Here is a 24358-nt window from a genome sequence, read left to right as displayed (position 1 = left end):
TCTGACCAGTGCTACTAGATACAGCTTCACTCTCTTCACTGTGTTTGATTACGCCAGAAGTGATGGATCAACTATCACTGCAGTCACTGGTGAGATGTTCATTCTTACAGGATAAATGTGAATTAATATGTATGTCTTTATTAACACTGAAGTAGAACGGTGACAATAAAACCCTACCAAATTAAAAACCTTTTCATTGATGACATCATCTAATCAGTTTTCTCCTTTTTGTCTCTTTCAGCTCCTGAGGCCCCAGCAGAGTTTGACCCAGTAGAACAAACTGAGACCAGTATAACTCTGCAGTGGAAACCAGTAAAAAACGTCAAAGATTACATAGTCACTTATAAAGACACCATAATAAATATTACAACATCAGATGAAACTGTGACACAAACTATCTCAGGTCTGGACAGTGGAACCAGATATGATTTCTGGATCTTCAGTGTGTTTGATTACGCCAGAAGCAGAGGAACAACAATCTCTGCACCTACTGGTAAGAAACCTGAGGAAACATCGTTACAGAGAAACCTTAGGGTTCTATTTAAGAATAACCTTTAACCTGAACCTTTTGTAAATGAATAATTCATTTAATATTCCAGAAATCGACTGCAGTGCTGTAACCTGGAGTGTCACCAACTCATCAATCCAGGGAACAGTTGAAGGCTTGTTCTCCAAAGCTTTGGCCTCTAATGGATCYSAAACTCTCACCAGTCCTGAAGGGAAAGAYGTGAAATTTTCTGGCCTCCATCCTGGAGGAACCTATAATATTTCTCTACTGTATGAAACATCGTCTGAACTTTATCCACAGTGTAGCATCAACATACCCATCAGTACGTACAAAACACTCATTATAATTTATATCTACTGTATTTTCCGGACTATAATAACCGGGCTATTAGCCGCTGGTATCTCCTCCGCTCTCGGTTTTTCACAATCTTAATCTCATATTAAGACACGTTTCAATTTGTTCACGCCGAGTTTACATGAAGCGGCTCTAATTCCCTCCTGTACTGCCAGATCGATAACCTTCAACTTAAAAGCTGCATCATATGAGTTTGAAGAAATTTCTCTGTCGTGCCTGCTGCTAGCATGTACTTGTTCTAAATGAAAATCTGCACTTTCTTACTTTGATTTCCAATTTTGACTTCCAATGATTCACTTCTTGCTAAAGAGCCCCCTGGTGGTGGAAGAAAAATCTACAGAAAAGCCGCACCGGGTTATAAGCTGCATGTTCAAAGTGTAGGAAAGAAATAACGGCTTATAGTCCGAAAAATACTGTATAACAGAAGTTATATTAACCTTATAATAAGTCTTAGACTGAGTGTATTTGAAATTAAACTAAATCTTTATTTCAAATAAGTAAAATGTCAGAGAAAAAAATTATATGAAAACCAAAAAATATACATAATAGTAATTAAACATAAAAATAATAAAATAATAAATAAAACTTCCATATTCAGTTCAAAAAGGAGTAGTAAGAAGACAAAGCCTTTAAATCCTTCCCCGAATTGTGACATCTAAATATGTTTGACATTATACTTATTTACACATCTAATTTTTGCTTCCAAATTAAATCCTTAATTAATGAATTGATTAATGAATTAATCAATTCATTTAACTGTATTAAAAGAGGAAAAAGGACTCCAACTTAATGGTTTTATTATTGTTTTATGGATTGTATAAGTTAATTAAAGGAGCACAGAAATACATTTAAACATGAAAATATTTAGTTAAAAAATGCAGTAGTACTAGATCATAATACTAGTGATATACTTTTTTTTTTAATCAAATGTGTGATATAAAATTATTTTTTTGTGGTTCAGACAAACCAGTACTTACATTTTGTTTAATTTTCTGGTTCTTTCCTCCCAGYTCCTCCTTCTATATTTCCTCACTGCAGCTTCTGGGGTTCTGGCTACAGCGCTCTGATTAAATGGACCGAACCGGATGGTGTTTGGACGACAGGTGAACTCACCATAAATGGGAAAACTGTCACTTTAAACCCAAAAGAGAATCAGGTCATTGTGGACGGACTTCAACCTGCCAAAACGTATAAAGTCTCTGTGAATTCAAAGCTGGAAACTGAAGCTGATCCCTTAAGATCTGAATCATTTATTTTCTCCTGTTCGACTGATAACAGAGGTGAGCAAAACTACACACATTTTCTGTTTTGCTTTAATTTGTAATAATTTCTCTAACCTATTAAATTGATCCTTCCAGGAGTCATTGGAGGATCTGTGGTCGGCGTTCTGCTTTTTGCTCTTCTCATCTGTGTGATTGTATTTATTGTCCGTAAAAAGCCAGATATTATCCGGTCAGTACTTCCTCCGTCACTATTATCTATTATTATAGAGGTTAATAATCCTTCATAGAGGATTATTAACCTCTATAAAGTTAATAATCAAATCAATTAATGTTTGTTTTCTCTTCCCATAGCAGAAAAAAGTCTTTCTTCTCTGCATCCAAAAAGTCAGATTCAAAGGGGAAGTGAGTGTGAGCTTCCTTATCTCCAAACTCAACCTTCAGTGGAAATCACAGCCTAAAAATAATCAAGAGCAACATTTATCTAATATTTCTACTGTTTTTGTTTCAGAGTCATCATCCCTGTAGCCAAGTTCCCAGAGCACTACCAGCAGCTGAGTTTGGATGATAACCGAGGTTTCAGTCAGGAGTATGAGGTGCATCTCGCTCTTTAAACTTCCCCTCTTCTCCGTTACGTTTCCAGATAAAGTTTCTGTCGCTCCGTGAAGCTGAAGTTGATCATTTCGACCTCGTTTCATTTCGTGGCGTGTCGTTCTCTGCTTCCACTCAGTCCCTCGCTCCTGCTGGCACGAGCCAAACCCAAACAGCTGCGAGTCTGCCAGAAAACAGAGGGAAGAATCGCTTCACCAACATCCTTCCATGTGAGTCCGTCGTGTTCCTGTTGGCGTTTCTGTGGTATTTTATCTTTTTTTTTTGAATTTTAAATCATGTTTTCATTCTCCTGCTAGATGATTGGAGTCGAGTGAAACTAAATACATCGACTCCAAACAATACCTTGGACTACATAAATGCTAATTACTTACCAGTAAGTATGACTCTGCAGCCATGTTGCCGTAGCAACTGTTTTGTAATCTGACCTCATGAGAATCACATGTGGGGTTCCTCAGGGCTCCATTGTTGGGACACTTTTATTTGGCATCTATAAACTCCTCCTAGCAAATACCATGAAGCACAACAACATCATGCTGATGACAAAACCTTTTATTTCTGACTCATCATTAAAAGATGAGTCAGAATTTCCAACATAACTCAGAAAAGACATAAGTCATAGATAGACAATAATCAATAAATCAATTAATCACATGATCATTTAAAACAAACTCAATAATTTCCATTGGTACCATTTAACTTTTATATTTTTTTTCTCTCTTTCTACCAAAAACTGGATGATAAAGTTTTCAGTTTGGTGTTTTGGTCTTAACCAGCTCTTATTTTGAAGGACAATTTTGTTCACAAAGACTTCAAAATTGATTTTATTTGTTGTTTTGTTTATTTTGGATATTTAAAATGGCTTCCAGTTCAAGTGGTAAATGTTCATTAGAATTTAAACTTTACTTTAAAATTTATTTTAGAATGTTTTCTTGCATTATTATTTTGCCATTACAGATATATCACTTTAAAATGGTCTCAAAACAACAATATTATCGTTTATCGCAATAACTTCTGGAACAATTTATCGTCCAGCAGAATTTATTATCGTGACGAGCCGAGTCAGAGATCAAAATCTAGCTGAAGATTACAGTGAAGGTCTGAAGCCTTGGTGTCTGAATGTAGGCAGCTTCATTAAATCCAGTAAATTATTACAAATATTGGCTGAATAAAGAGTTTTCTGTCAAATCAGGGGAAAAAAATGCATGTTTTTATTTTCAGAAGGTTTGATCTGACATGCTTCTTCTGACTTTATGGAATATTATAAGATTATTTCATCCTTAGAGGGATATTAGTAATATTTTAATGCCATTTTTAAATGGATGCAAATAAAACCAGATATTTTACCATTTAATCTAAATCTGCCAGAGTTATGTGTAGTCCTGTCTGCTGTGTTTGTCGTCATGGTGCAGATTGTTCGCTAATGTTCAGTTAAAAACCTCTGAGGTCGGAAACAGAAACGCTCTTTCTCACATGCGCTTCATCTGACGGCTTTTTGTTGCTCTGGGTTTTATTTAGAGGCATCGAGGTAAATGGGACTGAATGCAGATCATACAATGCTTTTCATCTGTTTCTTTTTAAAGAAATGTAAAAGATCTGGTGTCAGAATCGTTCTCTGCTTTGCGTTGGTCCATCTTAAATCTGAACAAACGTTCAGTTTAATGTGACAAAAAGTGGAAAAGGTTAAGGGTGAGCACTGCATCAGGAATGCAGCACAGAAATATAAATCTGCACAAAAATCCCCTCAAAGCAGAAGAACTGACAGCTGAGAGAGAATATATATATGTGCAAAACCAGCTCTATTCATCTCATTATGAGGGAGTGAGTTTTGCAAGAGGAAGCAGCTTTGCACTTTGATAACTGAGCCGTGAATCCTATCGCTACAGTTCTTGATTTTAAATTTGCTTTCATAAAGCTGAAGCGTTTATTAGTTGGGCTTTGGTAACTTTGGTTTTATCTTATTCCTATTTTATGTTGTTTTGCATTCGGATCATTTTGTACAAAGTCTGCAGAGCAAGACAGTTTACATATTTACATTAGGGAACAAATAAAGTTATTTAATCTACTGTTAAACTTTGATATCTTTGCTGTTGGTGTTAAATTTTATACTTGGCTTTGAATAACAAAAGTTGTTTGAAAGGACTGAGGAGAAAAGCTTCACCAAACCAAGAGTGGCGTGATAATAAGTCATAAAGCTGTAGAAAAATCCACAAGGAGGAAGTTGACGGAATAAACAGAACAAGATAACCGAGGTGTCAAATCATAAGAGATTATTTTTCTGTTGTAAGCTTTGAACAGTTAAATAAAAATAATCTCGACTCCATTTTTAGCAGCATTTTTTAATCTTGGTGGATGAGACAAAAACTTATTAACTCCAAAGTCCAAACTGAGGCACCGGTTAGAGTTTGTAGGAGATCATATATTAGACTTTGAACTGTGGTAAACTGTTAATCATAGAGCTTTTCTGGTAACTTCCTTTTATTCTTTTTACGGCGTCTTAGCAGTCGCCTTCCTCATTGCTGCAGCATTGTTCTCAAGGTTGTTCTCAAGGTCTCTCTGCAGATGTGGTCATAAAATAATTCAATTTAAATCTTAGTATGCCTCTTGTGAATTATTATTTAATAATTTAACCTGAAAAATACATCTTTTATTTGTTTATAGCATTTTTTACATAGGTTTCCTGGGCATTTTGTTGCGTCTGCAGGTGTGGTTTGACCTTTGGTTTCCTAATGACTTCTGCTCTATTTATAAGCTTTAGTTCTCTTAATCATTGTGTTCTTTGTTTGAATAAGGACCAGATTACTGATAGTCACTAATACATCTTATCTAGATGTTGTGCCTTGCTTACAGTAAAGCGTTACTAAGGATTTTGACATAAAATTGATGATCCATGTGCTTGAATCAGAAAGCAGAAGTTTGATAAGCTTGACGGGTTTACAGAGAAGTGTGGTATTCAGTTTAAATTAATCCTTTTCTGTGTATGTTGACATTAATATTAATGTTTTAGGTCGTATAAAAGCTTTATAAAGATCATCTTCTCTTTCAGGGCTACAGCAGCAGCAAAGAGTACATCGCCTGTCAGGGCCCTCTGCCCAACACGGTCGCTGATTTCTGGAGGATGGTTTGGGAGCAGAAAGTGAAGAGAATCGTCATGGTTACCAACTGCATCGAAGCAGGGCGGGTACGTTTTCTGGAAAATGTTCTACGGACAGATTTTAGGGAAGTTTAAACCTGAAATGAAAGAAAAAAGACGCACTGTAAAACTTTAGAAGGTGGTTTAGCGTGAAAATGAAAGCCCACCTGCTGCCTGGAAAATGATATTTAAGTTAACAAGTAAATAGTTTTGGTTTTAACTCAGAAATTAAAGTTCATGAAGTTGATTTAACCACGAGAGACAAGTCGTCTAAACATTGTTTTTTAAGTTCATTAATCTTGAATTGTAAGTTTTAACTTAATGCTGCAATTTAAACCAAATAATTATTTCACAATATGCAAGAAGAAAAACTGTCCTCACCCAGTTAAAGAGACACATTTGTCTGTTATTTTACTCACAATCCATCCATCCATTTTTACACCCTTGTCCCTCAGTGGGGTCGGGAGGGTTGCTGGTGCCCATCTCCAGCTGGCGTACTGGGCAAGGGGCGGGGTCACCTGGACAGGTCGCCAGTCTGTCGCAGGGCAACACAGAGACACACAGAGACACACAACCATGCACACACACACTCACACCAAGGGGCAATTTGGAGAGACCAATTAACCTGACAGTCATGTTTTTGGATTGTGAGAGGAAACCGGAGTACCTGGAGAAAACCCACCATGCACAGGGAGAACATGCAAACTCCATGCAGAAAGACTGGGAATCGAACCCAGAACCTTCTTGCTGCAAGGCAACAGCTCTACCAACTGCGCCACTGACAATATCAAGTTAAAATAACTTATTTTGCTGTAGAATAATTTAATTCAAATTGCATGAACCAAATTTCTGATTTGATTAATTTTATGAAACATCTGAATGAATTCAGCTCAGAAACATTTAGTGTGATCAGGACAAGAGTCAGATCAACGTAACTCATTTCCATCTCAGGAGACAAAAACACGCCGCTAAGCATTCTGGGAAATAGTTCCCACTCCTGACTTTTTCTTCTTTCAGGTTTTTTAAGTGTTAACCTAAAAACTCTGTTTATTCAACTCTTACTGCTTACTGCTGTAAGTTTATCTTTCACAAATTCACACATTTAGGTTCAAAATCTAAAACTCACTAAATGTATTTGACTTAAAGAGTAGAAGATAGTAGACACAACTCAAATGTTTTACAGTGTACAAATCTTTCAGTTCTCTTAAATTGATATGTGAGCACGAAGCAAACGACTGCAGCAACAGAACAAGCATGATTGTCATTTTTTGTGTGTGTTTTCTTCTTGTAGACCAAATGTGAACAATACTGGCCTGAAGACAGGAGCCCTTGTGCTCATGGAGAACTGATTGTCTCCAAAACGTCTGAGGAGAGAGAGTCCAACTGGGTTCTGAGGGAGTTTAAAGTGAAACATGTACGTAACATCTCTCACATTTCAAAGAAAAATAAAATGAAGTCAGTGTCTTACCTGCTGGATCTCAATCTGGACAAAAACAGATTCCCCCAAACAGACTAGCAAAGCTAGCTCATTTTTAGGATTTGCTCAAATCCTAAAGCAGATCTGTTTTTAAAAACATCACCAAGTCCTCTACTTCAGATTTTAATACCAAGCTTAATTTTGCATTTAAATAGTAAGTTAAATAGTCTGATCTATTTAAAAATAAGACTGTTAGCACCATTACCTGCTAGCAATAGCCCTCCAGGTAAAACACATAAACAGGTAACATTTGCAGTCAGAGGAATTACTTAATAAAAATACAGAATAAAAATGAACAAAACAGCTTTTACATAAAGGGATAGTTTGAAATTTCTGAGGTGAGGTTCTGTTAAAAGGTTGTAAGTTAACATACGAGGTAGAAGCTAACGGCTAGTTAGCGGCCAACTGATGCAAATTTAAATAACTCCAGTCTCAAAAATATTGCAGCTGTTTATAAAAATATTCTCTTTTATGAACCTTTAAACCTCCAACAAGTTTGCATTGCATTTGTATATATTTCCATGTAAACACCAATGATTGATTTTCCTGTGTAAAACATGAAGAGATATAAAAAGAGGAAATACTGCAGGTTTTAGGTAAACAATGTTTTAGCTGGTTTAGAGAGTTTCACACGGGAAGATGACCAACAAATCATTGACTTAAAACTCAGTTTAAAAATTCAAAACTATCCACTTAAACTCATAAAATTGTTATTTTTGCCACCGAGTCATTTTGTAGATTTTTTTGTTGAAAATTTCTAATTGTTCAATTTCAAATTGTTCAAATTAGTAAACCCTTACTAATGCAAGTTTTTATTATCGTTTCTCCAAACTGTTTAATCTGCTTCTTATTCCAGGTAAGATACTGACTGCTCAATACCTCTCCACAGAACCCCACCTCTTACTGTTTCTTTGGTCTTTTTTATACTGCTTACAGGAAATGTGGATTTTTATTGGCTATAGTTGAACATTGACCCGTTATAACCTCTCAAATGCATAAATATAACTTATTTTATGCAGACGAAGGATTCAGAGGAACGGACGGTGAAGCATTTCCACTTCACCGCCTGGCCTGACCATGGAGTCCCTCAGGGCACAGAAGTCCTGATCCGTTTCAGAGGACTTGTGAGGAAACATATAGAGAGTGAAGGGAGCAAAGCACCAACCGTGGTTCACTGCAGGTAAACAAAACGAAAAGGAGACTCCAATAGGCACCAACTAGCTGCAGGGCTGATTCGTACATATTAATCCTGACAACTTTCCAATTTCTAGTTATGAAAGTTGAGTTTTTAAGATAGAAATTTTGAGCAAATAAAGGAGAAATAACATCAACCTGAAAACTGCAGTGGTTGCAGTTTTAATTTGAGTGGTTTTCAGAAAACGGAACTAGGAAGTAAACACAGATTCTGAGTCGCGCTGCAGAGGTTTCTAAAAAGAGCTAATTTAGAGAAGACTTTCTCTAGATTTAGATATTTAGCCGTTTTTTTAACATACACATTTTATTAGCTGTTTGCTGATTACAGGTGGGCTCTAGTGAGTTGAAGCTAAGTTTTACAAGAGTCAAGTAAACTTCAGTATTGACCCTTTGCACGTGACGTCACGCTCTTCAGAACTCCGCCATGATGGACGTCAAAACAACCAATGCCTCGTTTAAAGCTAGTAAAAAAAAAACCCATTAAAAACCAGACATATGCAACCTAATATCGCCTCTATTTAGTTGATTTCACTTTAAAAATGGTCGCAGGGCGCTCAGCTGTCCAAACAGACAAGGATAGAAACTAAACTTGTCATTTAACTTTTAATGACTAAAGATACAGCAGCGATGGTAGCAACCGTGAAAAATAACGTCTGGCAACTATTAATGGAGAAGGTGCGTCTAATCGTTAGTAACCATGGAGACAATGAAGCGCCGTCATGTAGCCTAGCATGTATGAAAACAACTGGTTAGCATCTCGTCTTTTGGACGTTTTTAAGTTTTCTCCGGTGTAAAGGAAAACGCTGTTTATGACATAGTGATATAACTCATGTGGTGTGAATTCAGGTAAAGTCGTAAATTTGATAAACGGGTCAGGAGGGAGGAGGAACGGGTCGGTTTCTAAGCTAGCCGTTTCCAGCTTTTGTAAATCCTGCCGTWTATGAGCTTCAACCAGGTGAGTTGCGTTCACAGACAAATTATCTTGACTCGAACAAGAAAAAGCCATGAATAAACTGGCACAAACAACTTTGGAAAACAGTTTCAGTAGCTCTGTTCAGTACTGTCGTCCCTCACTTCCGGCGTCCATCATGGCGCCTCGAATGATTAAGTGACGTAGCTGCAAAGGATCAATAGAGGAAGTAATCACACAAAAACTCTAGTGTAAGTTATATAGAAGAGATAACATATTTTAAATGGTTTCTGTATAATAAAATATGGTAAAACGGAAGTATTTGCATGTAGTTTCCTGTTGCTGATGTTCATACTTTTAACCCAGAACGTGCTGGTGCTTCTACCTGTTGTTTTCCCATCAGTGCCGGGGTGGGCCGCACGGGCACCATCATCGCCCTGGACGTCCTGCTGCAGCAGCTGCAGCAGGAGCGGGCTGTCGGCATCAACAGCTTCGTCTACAAGATGAGGCAGCATCGATCTCACATGGTGCAGACGGAGGTAAAACTAACACTCTGCTGGTTTATTACGGAGGCTTATCTCCACGTCAAACACCCATAAAATTTAACAAAGCTGCTTTTGGTGTTTATTTATAGATTTATTGTCCGCATGGTTATTTGGCTGTTAAGATTTCTGTACATTTGCGAGTAAAACAAACTCCAGTACTTCCTTCAATAGTTCTTAACAAAAGCAGAAAGTAACTGAGATGTTTCCTAAATAAGATCATCTGCACAAAGTATTGGTATCAGATTGGTATTGCCGATGTCAGCTTGAATTTTACTCGAAGAGGAAATCGTTATCGAACTTTTCTATTAAAAATCTTTTGTCTAAATGTCCCTCGTCAGTCCCAGTACGTGTTCCTGCACCAGTGCATCATGGACAGCCTGCAGTCGTCAGGCGGCCAGGAGGAGAACGTTTACGAGAACGACGACCTTATATACGTCAACGCCACGGCGCTCCGACAGCTCCGCTGACCCGACGGCGCCGGTTCAGCCCAGCACTAAGACTTGATGCACATAATGACAAGCTAACAGTGTCATTATATAAAGCTCACTTATACATGGTGTTTATACTGTATAGAAATGCATTTGTAGTTTACAGCTGCTGGTTCTAATATTACGCTGCCTTATATTATTATTTAAAAATGTTATCCTTCAAATGACCAGAGAATGTTATAAATTTTATTAGAATTATAAAATTATTCAAGTAGAAAAATGGAATCTGTACATAGAAATAAAACATTTTATATTCAAAACAACCCAAAGTTTCCTGACTGGAAGAAAAAAATGTTCAATGTTTTCTTCTTTAATCGCATCAAAGGTAACAGAATGAATTTCACAGATCCTCTTCGCTTCACGGCGAGTCCCGGCTGCCGACGGAGGCAGAGAAGTTCCTGTCGATGAGTTCCTGTCGGGCTTTTAGTGCCTCCAGGTTGATCTCCATCGGAGACGTATACGGCTTGCCCGGGTACGACGGTTCACCCATCCCGGCCCGCGGCGGCAGAGGGACAGAGAACTTTTTGGCGATGTTGTGCAGAACGCTGCACGACTTGATGATGTTGGACTTTTTGTTCAGAGAGGCTTCTTCTGCAAAGCCGAGCTGCTGCAGACACCTGAAGCGCCTCTTCATGGTGCTGAGCATGACCTGCATGACGCGGTGCACCTTGGCGTGCGCCTCGTTGAAGCGGACCTCGCGGTCCAACGCYGGGTTGGACACGGGGGTCAGGACGTGTTTGCTCAACTGGTAGCCTTTCCCTCCTTCACAGGAAACCAGAGAAAATGAGTTCAGTTAGACAAAAACGAAGCACAGAAATGTCACATATAGGCACGTCATGATAACAAATTTTGCTGGACGATAAATTGTTCCAGAAGTTATTGCGATAAACGATAATATTGTTTTGAGACCATTTTTAAGTAATTAACGGTAATGGTAAAATAATCCAAGAAGATATTCTAAAAGATCAGTAAACTTTAAATTCTAATGAACATTTATCGCTGGAACTGGAAAACATTTTAAATATCAAAATAAATAAAACACATAAAATTAATTTTGAAGTCTTTGTGAACAAAATTGTCCTTCAAAATAAGAGCTGGTTGGGACCAAAACTGAAGACTTTTATCATCCAGTTTTTGGTAGAAAGAGAAAAAAAAAAAAGATAAATCATTACAATGAATCTGTTTTAATTTGTGATGTGCTTAATTGATTTGGCCTAATTACATCTCCTATCTTTTAATAAAGTTTTTTATTCTAAGGACTTGATGTAGATGGAAAAACTAATTGATTCTTGCTGATTCAACAGGATTTGGGAGAAAAAGCAGCAGCTGCTCATCAGGATCAGTAAACCAATTACATGAGTAAACTTTTTACCAAATACTTTTTTACTCTTAATTTCTTCTATGGCTGATTTGTACTTTTACTTGAGTAGAAACATGTTGAAGTGCTTCTCTTACTTCAGTGTAATCTCTCTGTTCTCTGCTACCTCTGCTGATTTATTGGTGAACTGCCAACAGCTGCTAGTCTTTCTAAGAATTCACATCTAAGAAAATTCACCCTAACTTCTTTTAAGAGTTCTGAGAAGGGGAAAAAAATCTGAATTTTCTTTTTCTAATCCTCTTCCATACATTGGTGACTAATGGGTTGGGCTTTATTGTGACTATGTCAACAGTTTTGTCTTTATTCTATTTGCTAGCTGACGAACAGCTCTGATAAAACCTAACAGATAAATTGCTTTATAGGATGACCATGCACAATAATAGTAGTTTTCAGTAATTGGGTGTTTTTAACTCATATTATGGTTCAGATTAAGGTTTTAAAAAATTAGTGGAACATATAACTGCAGTGTTATTTTTAATCAACCTCACACTGGGATTTGAGTTAATGGGATTCTGGTTTCTGCGCAGCGCAGCTTTGGAAAAGAGCTGCACAACCATTATGTTTAACAGAATAACCTATTTATCCGACCAGGTTCCGGTGGGTTTCATGCATACATGCACAAGTTAGATCAGGCGTGGGCAATCCTGGTCCTCGAGGGCCGGTGTCCTGCAACTCTTAGATGTCTCCCTGGTAGAACACTCCTGGATCCAATAGCTGAATCATCTCCTCCTCTTCTTCTTCTTCTTTTGTTTTTTATTGGCGGCTGGCATCCAACTTAAGGTGCATTTACCGCCACCTACCAGACTGGAGTGTGGTCATCAGAAATCTCAGGGAATTTTTTTTTTTTTTTTTTTTCCTCCTCAATGATGTGTAGGATGTGCAAATCCACATCCTAACACACTCATTAATACATGAATTAATGCATGAGCATGCACTGGCATACACACACATACTAATCATCTCCTCTGTTCAGGCAGGTTCTCCAGAGTCCTGCTAACGACCTTATTATTTGACTCAGGTGTGTTGAAGTAGAGACACATCTAAAAGTTGCAGGAGACCGGCCATCGAGGCCTGGAGTTGCCCACCCCTGAGTTAGATGGTATCTGAGCTACAATTAGGCAAGCAAAAAAAAGGAAATGTGTTTTTTTTACGTGTTGTGGTTTGCTGTGGGTTGAGGGGGTACAAGCGGAGGTTGCACGAGCCATTGCTGCAAAAACCACCTGTTTTTTTGGGGTTTTTTGCATCTTTTTCATGCCTCACCAATAAACCAGAAAGGTCCATGCTGGTCGTCCTCCACCTCCCTCCCTTTGAACGAGGAGTCCCACAGCTCCTGCTCAAACGCGCTGCCCATGCAGCACTTCTCCACGCTCAGGATGTTTCCCTCAGAGTCGCATATGAACTGGCTCACCACCGACGTGTACCCCAGCGTGTTGATGAACGACTTGAAGGACTTCTTGTCGTAGGGGGAGGCTCTGATCTTGAAGTGCGCCGGAGCCAGGACGCCCAGGACGCCGGGGATCCCGCAGAGCTCCTCCATCCTGGACGCGGTTCTGGCTCTGGCTTCGGCGGTCAGAGGGAAGGAGATGAACACGTCCGACATTCCCGCGATAACCCCGGAGATGACGCTGACCGCATTGACCAGGCCGGCCGGTTGGTTGATCCCTGCCTTCGCCTGCACGGAAGTGGTAAACACGCCGTGGGCGTAGTAGCTCAGCGCGGTCATGAGCATCACGTCCACCGGCGGATGGCTCTTCTTAAAGGCGGCCGACTTAACGCGCATGCGGACGGCGTCTGTGATGAAGACTATGCAGGGTCTGGAGAGGTGGAAGGTCTCAAACAGARCCTGGTCGTCAAAGTCGTCAAAACAGCTCTGGGAGCCGCAGTCCTCCTCTGGCTCGCCGCTTTCCAGCAGCTCCTCCTGGACAGCGAGCCACACCGGCGCCGGGAAGGCCATGTGGTTCAAATGCGGCCAAAACACTGCAACCGGSTGCGGGTCTAACAAACTAAGTAATAAAATAATACAAGCTACGCTAAACAACACCTGCTGTGCTCATAGCCAAACAAAAGATTCTTCTTCTAACAATTTAAGTAAGTAGAATCTTCAACGATGACACTTTAGGGCCCTCTAGTGGTCATATATATATATACATTTTTTTTTCGTTTTGAAATTCAGCAGTTTCCATTTTTTTATTTCCTCCAAGAAAATAGTGAAATTATTCATTTTATTTTCAGAATTTTTCTTTGGCCAACATATCGATAAGATAATCAACTAAAATCAACAACATAACGACAAAGTACAGTCAAACTTATGCTTTATGGTGTACATTAACAGCGGCAGACATTTTGACCTAGCAACTCAACACGGCTAAGAAAACTCATTGTTACAACCCATCACCGAATAGTTTATCATAACTTTATCTAAACTTCTTTAATAAACTAATCTCGCTCTCGCTAACGATGCTTTTATCCAACAGTTTACCAAACCTAATCTAGCATGTTTTGACATGACTTGTTAATAATGAAGCTCATAACACGTTTCAATGTGTTTATTTGTTTTAGGATCCCTGAATCATCTCATTTAACAGTTGATATTTACAAAACTTTAAAATATAGTGATAGAAATCATAGTATGTAGTGCATTTAAACACAAATACCAGCTAGCACAGCATGCTGAGCAGGTCACTGCAGCAGTCAGTACAGTCTCTATTTCACCATCAAATCATTGCAATATGTGAAAAATAAAGTGAACAATGTATAAAAGAACCACTGCAATAAAGATCCATTTTTAGGCTTTTTACACACACACACAAAAAATACTTTCTAGTAAATAAGATCTTAAATATCAATGAGACAATATGTATAAATAAAAGTTCATTAAAAAATAAAATCTTTCCAGCAGGTTCAGTAGTTGTGGATAATTTTGCACAGAATTTAACTCCATAAAAGCAAGAATATTCAATAAAACAAAACCCAGCTCATTCCATCCCGAAAAAAAAACTATTTAAGAAATATTTTATCCTGTATTTAAAGGTTTTCTAATGAGCAAGGAAACTGGTATTAACATTTCATCAAAATTCAGATATTGATATCAATAAAATATATGAAAGACCGCAACATACAACAATGGAGACTTTCAGTGACTCAAATCAGTTGTTACAAAATAAATAAAATTTGACATAAACTGAGAATGATCTTTCTTCCTTCTGTACAAACACAACAGTTATTATCCTTTATTGTTTTAAGACAAATGTAACATTTATGTAGGTTTTCAATATAATATGCATTACCATTGATGCTTCCATTATGATTTATGCCATCAATTTAACAAATGAATCATTTACAAAAGTATTATTTGCTTGTTGCCTTGTTATCATCTCCAACATGAATTGATGCATTTTCATCTTGGAATTGCTTTAAAAGGATTACATTTATTACAGATTTATAGCCATACTTTACTTAGAGCTTTATAAAAACAATAATTGCTACATAAAACTTTGCATTTAAGAGACACATTGACCCATAAAGAAAGAAAAATAAATAAAAATCTGAGGATTTTTTATATTAACATTATATCACGGTTGTTATATAAGTTTTTTCCAACAAGAAAACTACAATCAAATGAACTAAACAGTGACGGCCAGTGAATCTTAACCCGCCCACTTCTCAGTTACTCTGTTTGTCACGACTCAGAGGATAAATAGAACATTTTGTTGACTTCACTGATGGAGACGTCCTCCAGTCGGGGTATTCCGCCCTTCCTGCAGCAGTCTGACCTCTGACCTTGTGCAAATACATCTGTGACAGAAAGATGAAGTTCAGCAATATCTGGRTGAGAACATGTTGTGCCTGAAGAGCTCTCAAGCTTTGAAATAACTTTWTTTTTTYCTAAATAAAATATGTATAGCTTTATTTCCTGCAGTTCAGTAGGAGCTATTGTAAATTATAGGATGGAGTCTCACCTGTGACGTTGTCCACAGAGTCCAGTGGAGCCGTGTTGTTCATGTTAATGCCGAACAAAACAACCAAAGACACCATTAGAGCAACCAGGAGGTAGATTGGCATCGCAAGAGCCCAATACCTAAACAACACAAAGCATTTCATAAAACAATAACCAAGACAGCTAGATATCTAATTTTTATTATAAGGGAGGTAACTTACTTCTGAGGCCAGTAGGTGAGTCCTACTGAATGAAGCCATTCCTCTGGTACATACGCCCACAGGCAGAACAAAACTACAGAGGAGACAGCACCGTCACAAAGATGACTCTCCTTGTAATAACCACACATCTTTATTGAGGCATTCAGCCTTATTAGTGTCAGAAAAGAACAAAGGAACACGACTAAATTTAACAAAAAATTTGAATCGGCATGAAAATAAAAAATACCAACAGATTTCACTTAATTCTGGTGTCACCGGTTACCATCAGAGGCTAAAGGTTATATAATCATCTTAAAATGTGCAATAAATACATATTATATATAATGAATATAATCAATCATATGCGGTGGTTTTCACTTCCCACCACTTCTCCACAGGCTGGCATCGTGGTTAATAAGAAAACCCTTACAGAAGCCAAACTGTGAACCCAGGAAGAGCACAAAGCCGTAGATGGCTCTCTCAGGCAGGGGAGACGGAGAGTTTTCCACCATGATCTGAAACCAAAACGGAAGCACAAGACTAAAGAAATCAAATAAGAGAGAGAGGAAAAAACCCTCTTATAAAACCAAACTAGCGTTTACTTCCTTTATCAACAAGCTATATGACAAACACTCAGATTTCTGTACGAAATACTTCTGAAAAAAGCAATTTGGTCAAATTACCTGGGCTAAATAATAGTCGAGATATCATAAATTAATATAACGAGAACAATTTTAACTAACATGCAAACATAACCTACAGTTTATGTAGGCAAAATCCACCACGAAGACTTCCGACAACCTCCTTAGCGTCAGTGACGTTTGTCCGTACTGTACGTCAGGTCGATGCGAAACATTGCTCAGAACAAACGTTCCTCCTTTGAAATAACGCCGAATATAAAGAAAAACGGGACCGATTAAACATTGAAAATGTAACTTTATTAACAGATATTTATTTGCTTTCAATTATGTAAAAAACGAAACTAATTTAGCCACTTAGTTAGTTGTGTAAAATCGGGAAGTGTTGCTTCGTCGGGAACATTTTACTGTTGCACACTAGAGAGATACAATGCAGCATGGCTTCGGAAATCATACGGGTGAGCAAAATTATGAGCCTTTAAAGAGCGCATTTGAAGACTTTTTTGTGTTACTATCCCGTTTACTGTAAATTCACTTCCGTAAACTATTCTCGACCGGACATCGTCATCCGGTACGTTTTAAATCACGATGTCCAAGGCGAAGGAGAAGAAAGCGCATTCTGACGCTAAAATCCATAAACATACATCTAAAGATAAGAGGAAGACGTTTTGGATCAAACAGAACCTGAAGAAGAAGAAGAAGAAGAAGAAGCAGGAGCAGCAAGCAGCTCCACAGAAGCAGCAGGAAAAACCTGGACCTCCGCAGGAAGCCCAGCAGATCTCTGCCAACTGGAAATCATTACAGCAGGTTGGTCTCTGCAGTGTAGATGTATTTATATAGAAGTGTTCACTGGAGATTACACTGATYTTTCCTAAACTTCCCTACAGATCCTGAAGAGMAGCCAGCCAGAGAAAAGGCATCAAAATGGCTTCACCACAAAGAAACACCAAGAAAATGCTTTTCAGAGGAGCTCTGTGATCACTGCCGCTCCAAGCGAAAAGGACTCTGGGAAAAAAGAAAAGCAGAAAACGGTTCCTGTTGACCCTAAAGAGGCTGGAGAGAAGCTGAAGCTCCCGGCAGCTTCAGACTCTCAGCAATCTGCTGCTCCAAARAGGAAAAAAGACAAAGAAATGCCAAACAGTGAGGAAGAGGGACCAAAGAAGAAGAAGAAGAAGAAGATCTCATTGGTTGAGGAGAGGAAGCCGACAGAGTATGTATACTGTAAATGTTTATATTTGGGTTCAGGTTTAGTGAATTTAGAAGAACTGGTTCCACTGGGACTGGAATCAAAACATAATCTAAAATTACACAAATGATGAAGCTGAAGAGTCGTTTGTGTTTCATAACTTAAACATTTTTCGTAAGATAATTGGAAAAAAATTCAAAACATAAGAATGTCACGGGCTGCACAGTGGCGCAGTTGGTAGAGCTGTTGCCTTGCAGCARGAAGGTTCTGGGTTCGATTCCCGGCCCCGGTCTTTCTGCATGGAGTTTGCATGTTCTCCCTGTGCATGGTGGGTTTTCTCCGGGTACTCCGGTTTCCTCCCACAGCCCACAAAAAAAAAACATGACTGTCAGGTTAATTGGCCTCTCTAAATTGCCCCTAGGTGTGAGTGTGTGTGTGCATGGTTGTGTGTCTCTGTGTTGCCATGCGACAGACTGGCGACCTGTCCAGGGTGACCCCGCCTCTCGCCCGAAACGTTAGCTGGAGATGCACCAGCAACCCTCCCGACCCCACTGAGGGACAAGGGTGYAAGAAAATGGATGGATGGATAAATCAGAATTAAATAAAATCTCTAAACTGAGATCAACTTTCTGAACCACRGATTTTTTAGAGTGADTTTTAAGTCGCATAAAACGTCTAATTTTCTTGATCAGATTATGTTTGTTATGTCGACGGTTCCAACACACTCCAAACAGCCCAGTCCCAGCCAGACTGCAGCGCTCTGACTCCTAGCTCCTGTTTTAGGGACGACCTTTGGTTCGACGACGTCGACCCCGACGTGATCGAGGAGACGATGGGAGCCGAGGCAGCAGAGATCATGAGGAGGAAACAAGGCATCCGCAGCAAAGAGACGGAGACGTCCCTGGTGAAGGAGTCGGCCTTCAGCGGGTGAGTGAAAACATTCCTGTTGGAAAAACCAGATCATGACGCTGGTCGACATTAGTGTGAATTAATGCAAAAACAGATTAATGGGAAACTGAGATGGAGATTCACAAAATTCATCTCTTTATTCTTATTGTTACTCTTTGCTTAAGTTTCATATGTGAATTTGTTTATTGTATGAAATTATTATTATTATTGGTAATGATAATAATAATAATAATAATAATGGTGTTGTGTTATAAAATAAAATCACAATTAGACCTGTCACAGTAAACAATAAATAAATTAATCAAAAGATAAACTAAAACTCAATAATTTTCATTTGCTTGATTTATCGTTTTTCCTTTTTCTCTCAATCTGCTGCTTTGGTCTCAACTGTCCCTGTTTTGAAAGACAAGTTTGTCAGAAGAGACTTCAGAATTGATTTTATTTGTTGTTTCTGTTGTTTTGTTTATTTATTTTGGATATTTAAAACGTCTTCCAGTTTCAATGTTTAAATGTTCGTTAGGATTCAGAGTTTATTGCTCTTTGAGAAAATGTTCTTCCACTATTACTGTTATATTACTTGAACATTTTCTCAGAGCAACAACATTATCATTTATCGCAATAAGATCTGGGACAATTTATCGTCTGGCATAATTTGTTATTGTGTCGGGATTAATTATAATATTTCTTATAGTGATGTTTCCTTCTTCAGTGGAAACTGTTGAAAAAGTAAAGAGCTGTAATTTAATTAAACTTAAACTATAACTTCACCGGTAAATAAATGATTTAAAGACACGTCTGTTAATTTTATGTTCAGTATTTTTGTTTGTTTGTTTTAGCATTATAACTCAGAGATAATTGCTTCTGCTGGTCGCACAGCGCCCTCTGCTGGTAGATGTCTGAATAGGAGCTTAATGAAGATGAAGGTTTAAAACATTTTTTAATGTTTTTTATTAACATGGAAAGGAAAAAGTGACATTAAGTGTTGGTATTATAGAACAATATGAAAGCATAAAACAGTTTTATTAATAATTATGTCAATGATACAAAAAAATAATAGAAACTGCTAAAAAAAAATCAGAACTTCAGAAGAAATGTAGTATTTATTAATGTATTATTAATGGATTTTAGATGTTTTTGCATGGTTTTTTTAATTGTGTGTTTTTGTTGGGCTAACAGTGATTCCTATGTGACAAACCAGGTTAGATATAAATTTCTAAAACAATCAGAAATCCCACATTATTTTTAGAGGATTTTTGGATTATAGTCTTTACATTATGACAAGTGAAGAAAATATTTCAATACCTTTTCTAATGCAAACTAATAATTCCTTCTACTTGTTAATGAAATAAATCACTCATAAAGCCACACAGCATGTTTTAACTGTCATTTCTATTCACTTTTTCCAAACGTTGTTCTTGAATCTTCCACTGATTCATGACTGATGTGTCTGAAAGCCTCTCCTGCTTCACATGGCAGAAAACCAGCAGCAATAAGGCGACTAGGAGGGACTCAAAGCTCATTTTGTGTTTAGCTCTTTTTGCTAACTTTGAACATGTTTAGCACCCCTAGCTTTCTCTATGTTCATTTTTCTGGATAAATTCGAAAGATCCAGTTTATGCAAGTGTTTTGTAAACATCCAGTTGGATAAAGTTTAACGTCTGTGGTGAAGTTTTGGTTATCGGCTGTTAATATTCCATCAATTTATCAGACTTTTATATCCATGCTCTTACTTTGAAGGGGAGCAGTAGTTTATTTTTCATTTCAAAATAAACGACCGACAGCAGATAAGATATAAACATAAATACAATATGTAAGGGCGTTGTAGAACAATGTTGACATGTTACAACATTTTGACATATCATGTAAATTAGGTCTGTTGTAAACGATTATTTTAGTAATCGAGTAATCTATAGATTTTTCTTACGATTAATTGAGTAATCGGATAAAAACAATTATGAAATAAAATATTGGTAAATCTTCCATAACACCAGTGTTACTATCGGATATCAACATCAGTCTATTTTTTCCACCTTTGAGCTTCCCTACCAGTTACTTTTTTGTAGACCGGGGGAGAAACACGGGATATTTACGGCTCCTCCGTTCAGAAACTCATCTACCCGCCATGTTCCGCCTCCCGTTTGTTCAGACGGGATGATATAAGTTTATTGTGCGGTTCGTCCGTAAAGCTGCTCTTACCCTGTAAGCATCAACCCTCAGCCGCCCGCCGTGTTCAGTCTCTCCGCTCACCTGTATAAATCCTCCTCAGCTTCTTCCCGCCGTTCAACCAGCAGCTCCGGAGCAGAAAGGCTGCCGAACTCCCAGCATCGCGCCGGTCATTTTAAGGATGTTTATTGGTCCCACAAAAACGATGAAAACCCGGAATTATCACCAATCAGTAAAATCCCCGCGGGCCGAACTTGAAGATTGGACGTTATGCCGCCAACACGTAGCTTCCGTCAACAACTCAGAGGCGGAAGTCAGAGCTCCGCGCAACGCAAATAATGTTCCGGCTGAAACACAGTGCGCTAAATGATAAAACATAAATTAACGAAGCTTCGAGGCAGGTCAATTTTCCTCGAGGAATTTTAATAATCGAGGTACTCGAATCACTCAAGGAATCGTTTCAGCCCTAATGTAAATTATAATGTCAAACTTAAATTGATGCTCTTTAGCATTAGCCTCCACTAAATAGCATGTTGGTGTCGGGATTCAGCGTTAGGAAAACTAATGTTTATGATTAGCGCTTTAGCGTTAGTGCAGCTAACCTTTTAGCTCACATCAGTGATGGTTTGTCTGTCTGCTCTTCATCATTTGCCGTCAAATAACATCTGCAGCTGATTATTAATCCTTCTGGATTCCCGTTCCTGACCCTGGTTGCTCTTCTCTGTTGCCAGAATAACCCAAACTGTTGCCATCGACTGTGAGATGGTGGGAGTCGGTCCTGATGGCGAAGAGAGCATCCTGGCCCGAGTGTCCCTGGTGAACAAGTTTGGGAAATGCATCTATGACAAATATGTGAAACCCACAGAGAAGGTGACGGACTACAGGACAGCCGTCAGCGGCATCCGACCGGAGGACATCAAGGATGGTGAGCCGGCGGGCGAACAAACGGCTGCATCCGCATGAGCTCCTGGTCACGTGACTGGGTTTAATGTCTCTGATTGGCTCACTGCAGGAGAGGATGTCCAGACGGTGCAGAGGGAGGTCGCCGACATCTTGAAGGGGAGGATAGTGGTCGGACATGCCATCCACAACGACTTAAAGGTACGCAGGCTGGCAAAACGGAATTACAGGGAATTTCCCCCAAAAAAACTCAGAAATTTTGAGAATGATCTCAGAAATTTTGTAGAAAAAAATATGAATGTTTCTGAGTTTGAAAAGTTGAAAATTTGCTTGAAAAAAATCAGAGATTTTGATATTAATCTGTGAAATTTTCTACAAAAAACTTGGAAATGTCTGAGTTTAAAAAGTCAAAGGTTTTCCAAAAGTGGAAAAATGTTAAAATTTTGTAAAAAGAAAAAGAAAATCTAGAAAATATGTGATTTTATTCTCATAATTTCAAATTTTGTGTTTCCCTGATGAATGTAGATAAAAGAGCAACTTCTCTATCATTTTTGCTTCTCTTATATCCTAACATTTATTGATGTGCATTTTAGGCTTTAAAATTGAATCTTTTCAAGTTTTGGAAGGATTTATTCTATGGTAAACGACACATTTTACAAAGTTTTATTGAATGTTTTCACATCTTCTTGTGTTATAACCTCAAATGGGGAAGGAAACATCCATGTTTTCTTCCAGGATTGCTCCGGATTCAACTCCATCCATTTTCTTATCAACTATGTTGTTGTTTTTCCACACTAACGCTGATTTGCAAGTCGAGCAAAAACAACAAATTGGTCAGATCTGACCAGATCACCTCCTGCCACATGTTTCCTACGTGGTTCATGACTTTCTCCTTCTTCCTCTCCCATAAATCCCAGTTTATGAAGTGAGATAATTATGATGATTTGTGCATGTTGGCATCTTAAAGTTGCAGCCACGGCTTTTCGCTGACTGGAGTTTGACGCCTGAAGTTTTCTGCTGTAATGTGATGAAATGTGAAAAGGTTCATGTGGTGTGAATAACAACAACAAACACTTAAAAAGCAGCTTTAAATGGTTGCTTAACTTTAGAAAATGTTTTCAGATTTTGCTTCTGGATCATCCAAAGAAGTTCATCAGAGACACACAGAAGTACAAACCCTTCAGGCGGATCGCCAAGGTAACATAAAAACATAAAGTGATGTTATGTTTTAAAGTTAAAATCAAAACTTCCAGCTGCGTCGATCTGGTTTCCCGTCTTTAGAGCAGCCGGCCGTCGCTCAAAGTCCTCTGCAGAGAAGTCCTGAACGTGAAAGTCCAGCAGGGCGAACACTCGTCTGTAAGTCATCAGTAACCCAAGCTTTCACCGGAGTATCAGCTGATTAATGGCTAACGTGAGGTCACTTCCTGTGTGTTCCAGGTGCAGGACGCTCAGGCCACCATGAGGCTTTACACACTGGTGAAGAAACAGTGGGAAGCCGAGATCAGCGGCAGGAAGAGAAACAAAGAGTCCGAGGAGAAAAAGAAGAGGAAGCCGAGGTAGGAGGACAGAGGACAGAGGAGAGAGGAGGACAGAGGAGGACAGAGGACGGAGGAGAGAGGAGGACAGAGGAGGACAGAGGACGGAGGAGGGAGGACAGAGGRGGGAGGAGGRCGGAGGACGGAGGAGGAGGGAGCGTCTCGGGATTGGAGAGGTCAGGACTCCTGGACTCTGCCAGGACTCTGTCTGGACTCCATCTGGACTCCATCTGGACTCCGTCTGGACTCTGGACTCCATCTGGACTCCGTCTGGACTCCGTCTGGACTCTGTCTGGACTCGGTCTGGACTCCATCTGGACTCTGGACTCCATCTGGACTCCGTCTGGACTCTGTCTGGACTTCGTCTGGACTCTGGACTCCGTCTGGACTCTGGACTCCATCTGGACTCCGTCTGGACTCTGGACTCCGTCTGGACTCTGGACTCCATCTGGACTCCGTCTGGACTCTGGACTCCGTCTGGACTCTGGACTCAGTCTGGACTCCATCTGGACTCAGTCTGGACTCCATCTGGACTCCATCTGGACTCTGGACTCCATCTGGACTCCGTCTGGACTCTGTCTGGACTTCGTCTGGAGTCTGGACTCCGTCTGGAGTCTGGACTCCATCTGGACTCCGTCTGGACTCGTTATAACAGAACCACGCTGTGCCTTCAGAGGCAGAAACAAACATTATGGATGGAATATGTTTATTAAAATGTGTTTATTAGCTTGTGGAGGATTTCATGTTCCACAGCAACATCTGTGCGTTGTCTCACACGACCTTTGACCCCGTCAGATCATTACAGATTAAATCTGTTCTGCAGGTTTTGTTTAGTAAAATGTCTCGGATGTTTTTAATCTTATAAAACCTCCCAGTTATTAAACAGGAGGGCAGAGAGCCCAAAACACAAACTCCAGTAAGAGAAGAACTGCAGGACGAAACAGAACCGTACCAAGAAAATAAAATATCTATAAAACACAGAAACGGTTTTAATATTAATGAAAAGGTTTTGGCTCCACTGGTAGATAAATTCACCAATAAAACATGTTTCCCATGTTAAAGTGAATTTATCTG

The 24358-nt window shown here is 38.9% G+C and overlaps 4 protein-coding genes across 5 annotated transcripts; 2 read left to right on the top strand and 2 right to left on the bottom strand.

Annotated features, from left to right (window-relative positions):
- Position 1: 1 nt before the first annotated feature.
- On the top strand, positions 2–10507 carry LOC103481237 (protein tyrosine phosphatase receptor type H; the record flags this gene model as incomplete). The annotated part of the gene is made up of 14 exons (XM_008436588.2): positions 2–89; positions 242–493; positions 600–830; positions 1873–2142; positions 2221–2314; positions 2437–2487; positions 2594–2678; positions 2813–2903; positions 2991–3067; positions 5738–5872; positions 7116–7238; positions 8321–8481; positions 9809–9944; positions 10289–10507. Coding segments are annotated over 14 exons (1923 nt in total), but the record flags the coding sequence as incomplete, so codon positions are not given.
- A 103-nt stretch (positions 10508–10610) lies between these two features.
- LOC103481236 (putative nuclease HARBI1) lies at positions 10611–13921 on the bottom strand. Its single transcript, XM_008436587.2, has 2 exons — positions 13077–13921; positions 10611–11200 (listed from the first exon to the last, which is right to left on the bottom strand). Exons 1-2 carry the CDS (start codon positions 13768–13770, stop codon positions 10797–10799), a joined length of 1098 nt encoding a protein of 365 aa, XP_008434809.1. The 5' UTR covers positions 13771–13921; the 3' UTR covers positions 10611–10796.
- Positions 13922–14346: 425 nt separating this feature from the next.
- On the bottom strand, positions 14347–16803 carry pigp (phosphatidylinositol glycan anchor biosynthesis, class P). 2 transcript variants are annotated; one of them, XM_008436583.2, is made up of 5 exons: positions 16714–16803; positions 16384–16468; positions 15975–16047; positions 15776–15894; positions 14347–15611 (listed from the first exon to the last, which is right to left on the bottom strand). In XM_008436583.2, the coding sequence occupies exons 2-5, from the start codon at positions 16463–16465 to the stop codon at positions 15496–15498; spliced, it is 390 nt and encodes a 129-aa protein (XP_008434805.1). In that variant the 5' UTR covers positions 16466–16468; positions 16714–16803; the 3' UTR covers positions 14347–15495. The 2 variants fall into 2 exon arrangements, with proteins under 2 accessions (XP_008434805.1, XP_008434806.1); XM_008436584.2 differs by having other exon boundaries at positions 16637–16745.
- A 93-nt stretch (positions 16804–16896) lies between these two features.
- On the top strand, positions 16897–23337 carry rexo4 (REX4 homolog, 3'-5' exonuclease). The gene is made up of 8 exons (XM_008436586.2): positions 16897–17398; positions 17479–17801; positions 18561–18704; positions 21581–21774; positions 21862–21950; positions 22872–22946; positions 23031–23105; positions 23187–23337. Exons 1-8 carry the CDS (start codon positions 17180–17182, stop codon positions 23307–23309), a joined length of 1242 nt encoding a protein of 413 aa, XP_008434808.1. The 5' UTR covers positions 16897–17179; the 3' UTR covers positions 23310–23337.
- The last annotated feature ends 1021 nt before the right edge of the window (positions 23338–24358 follow it).

This window comes from Poecilia reticulata, linkage group LG19 (assembly GCF_000633615.1).
Source record: "Poecilia reticulata strain Guanapo linkage group LG19, Guppy_female_1.0+MT, whole genome shotgun sequence".
Taxonomy (NCBI): domain Eukaryota; kingdom Metazoa; phylum Chordata; class Actinopteri; order Cyprinodontiformes; family Poeciliidae; genus Poecilia; species Poecilia reticulata.
Note: the sequence above shows the minus strand (reverse complement) of the source record. Positions and strands in the feature narration are given on the sequence as shown.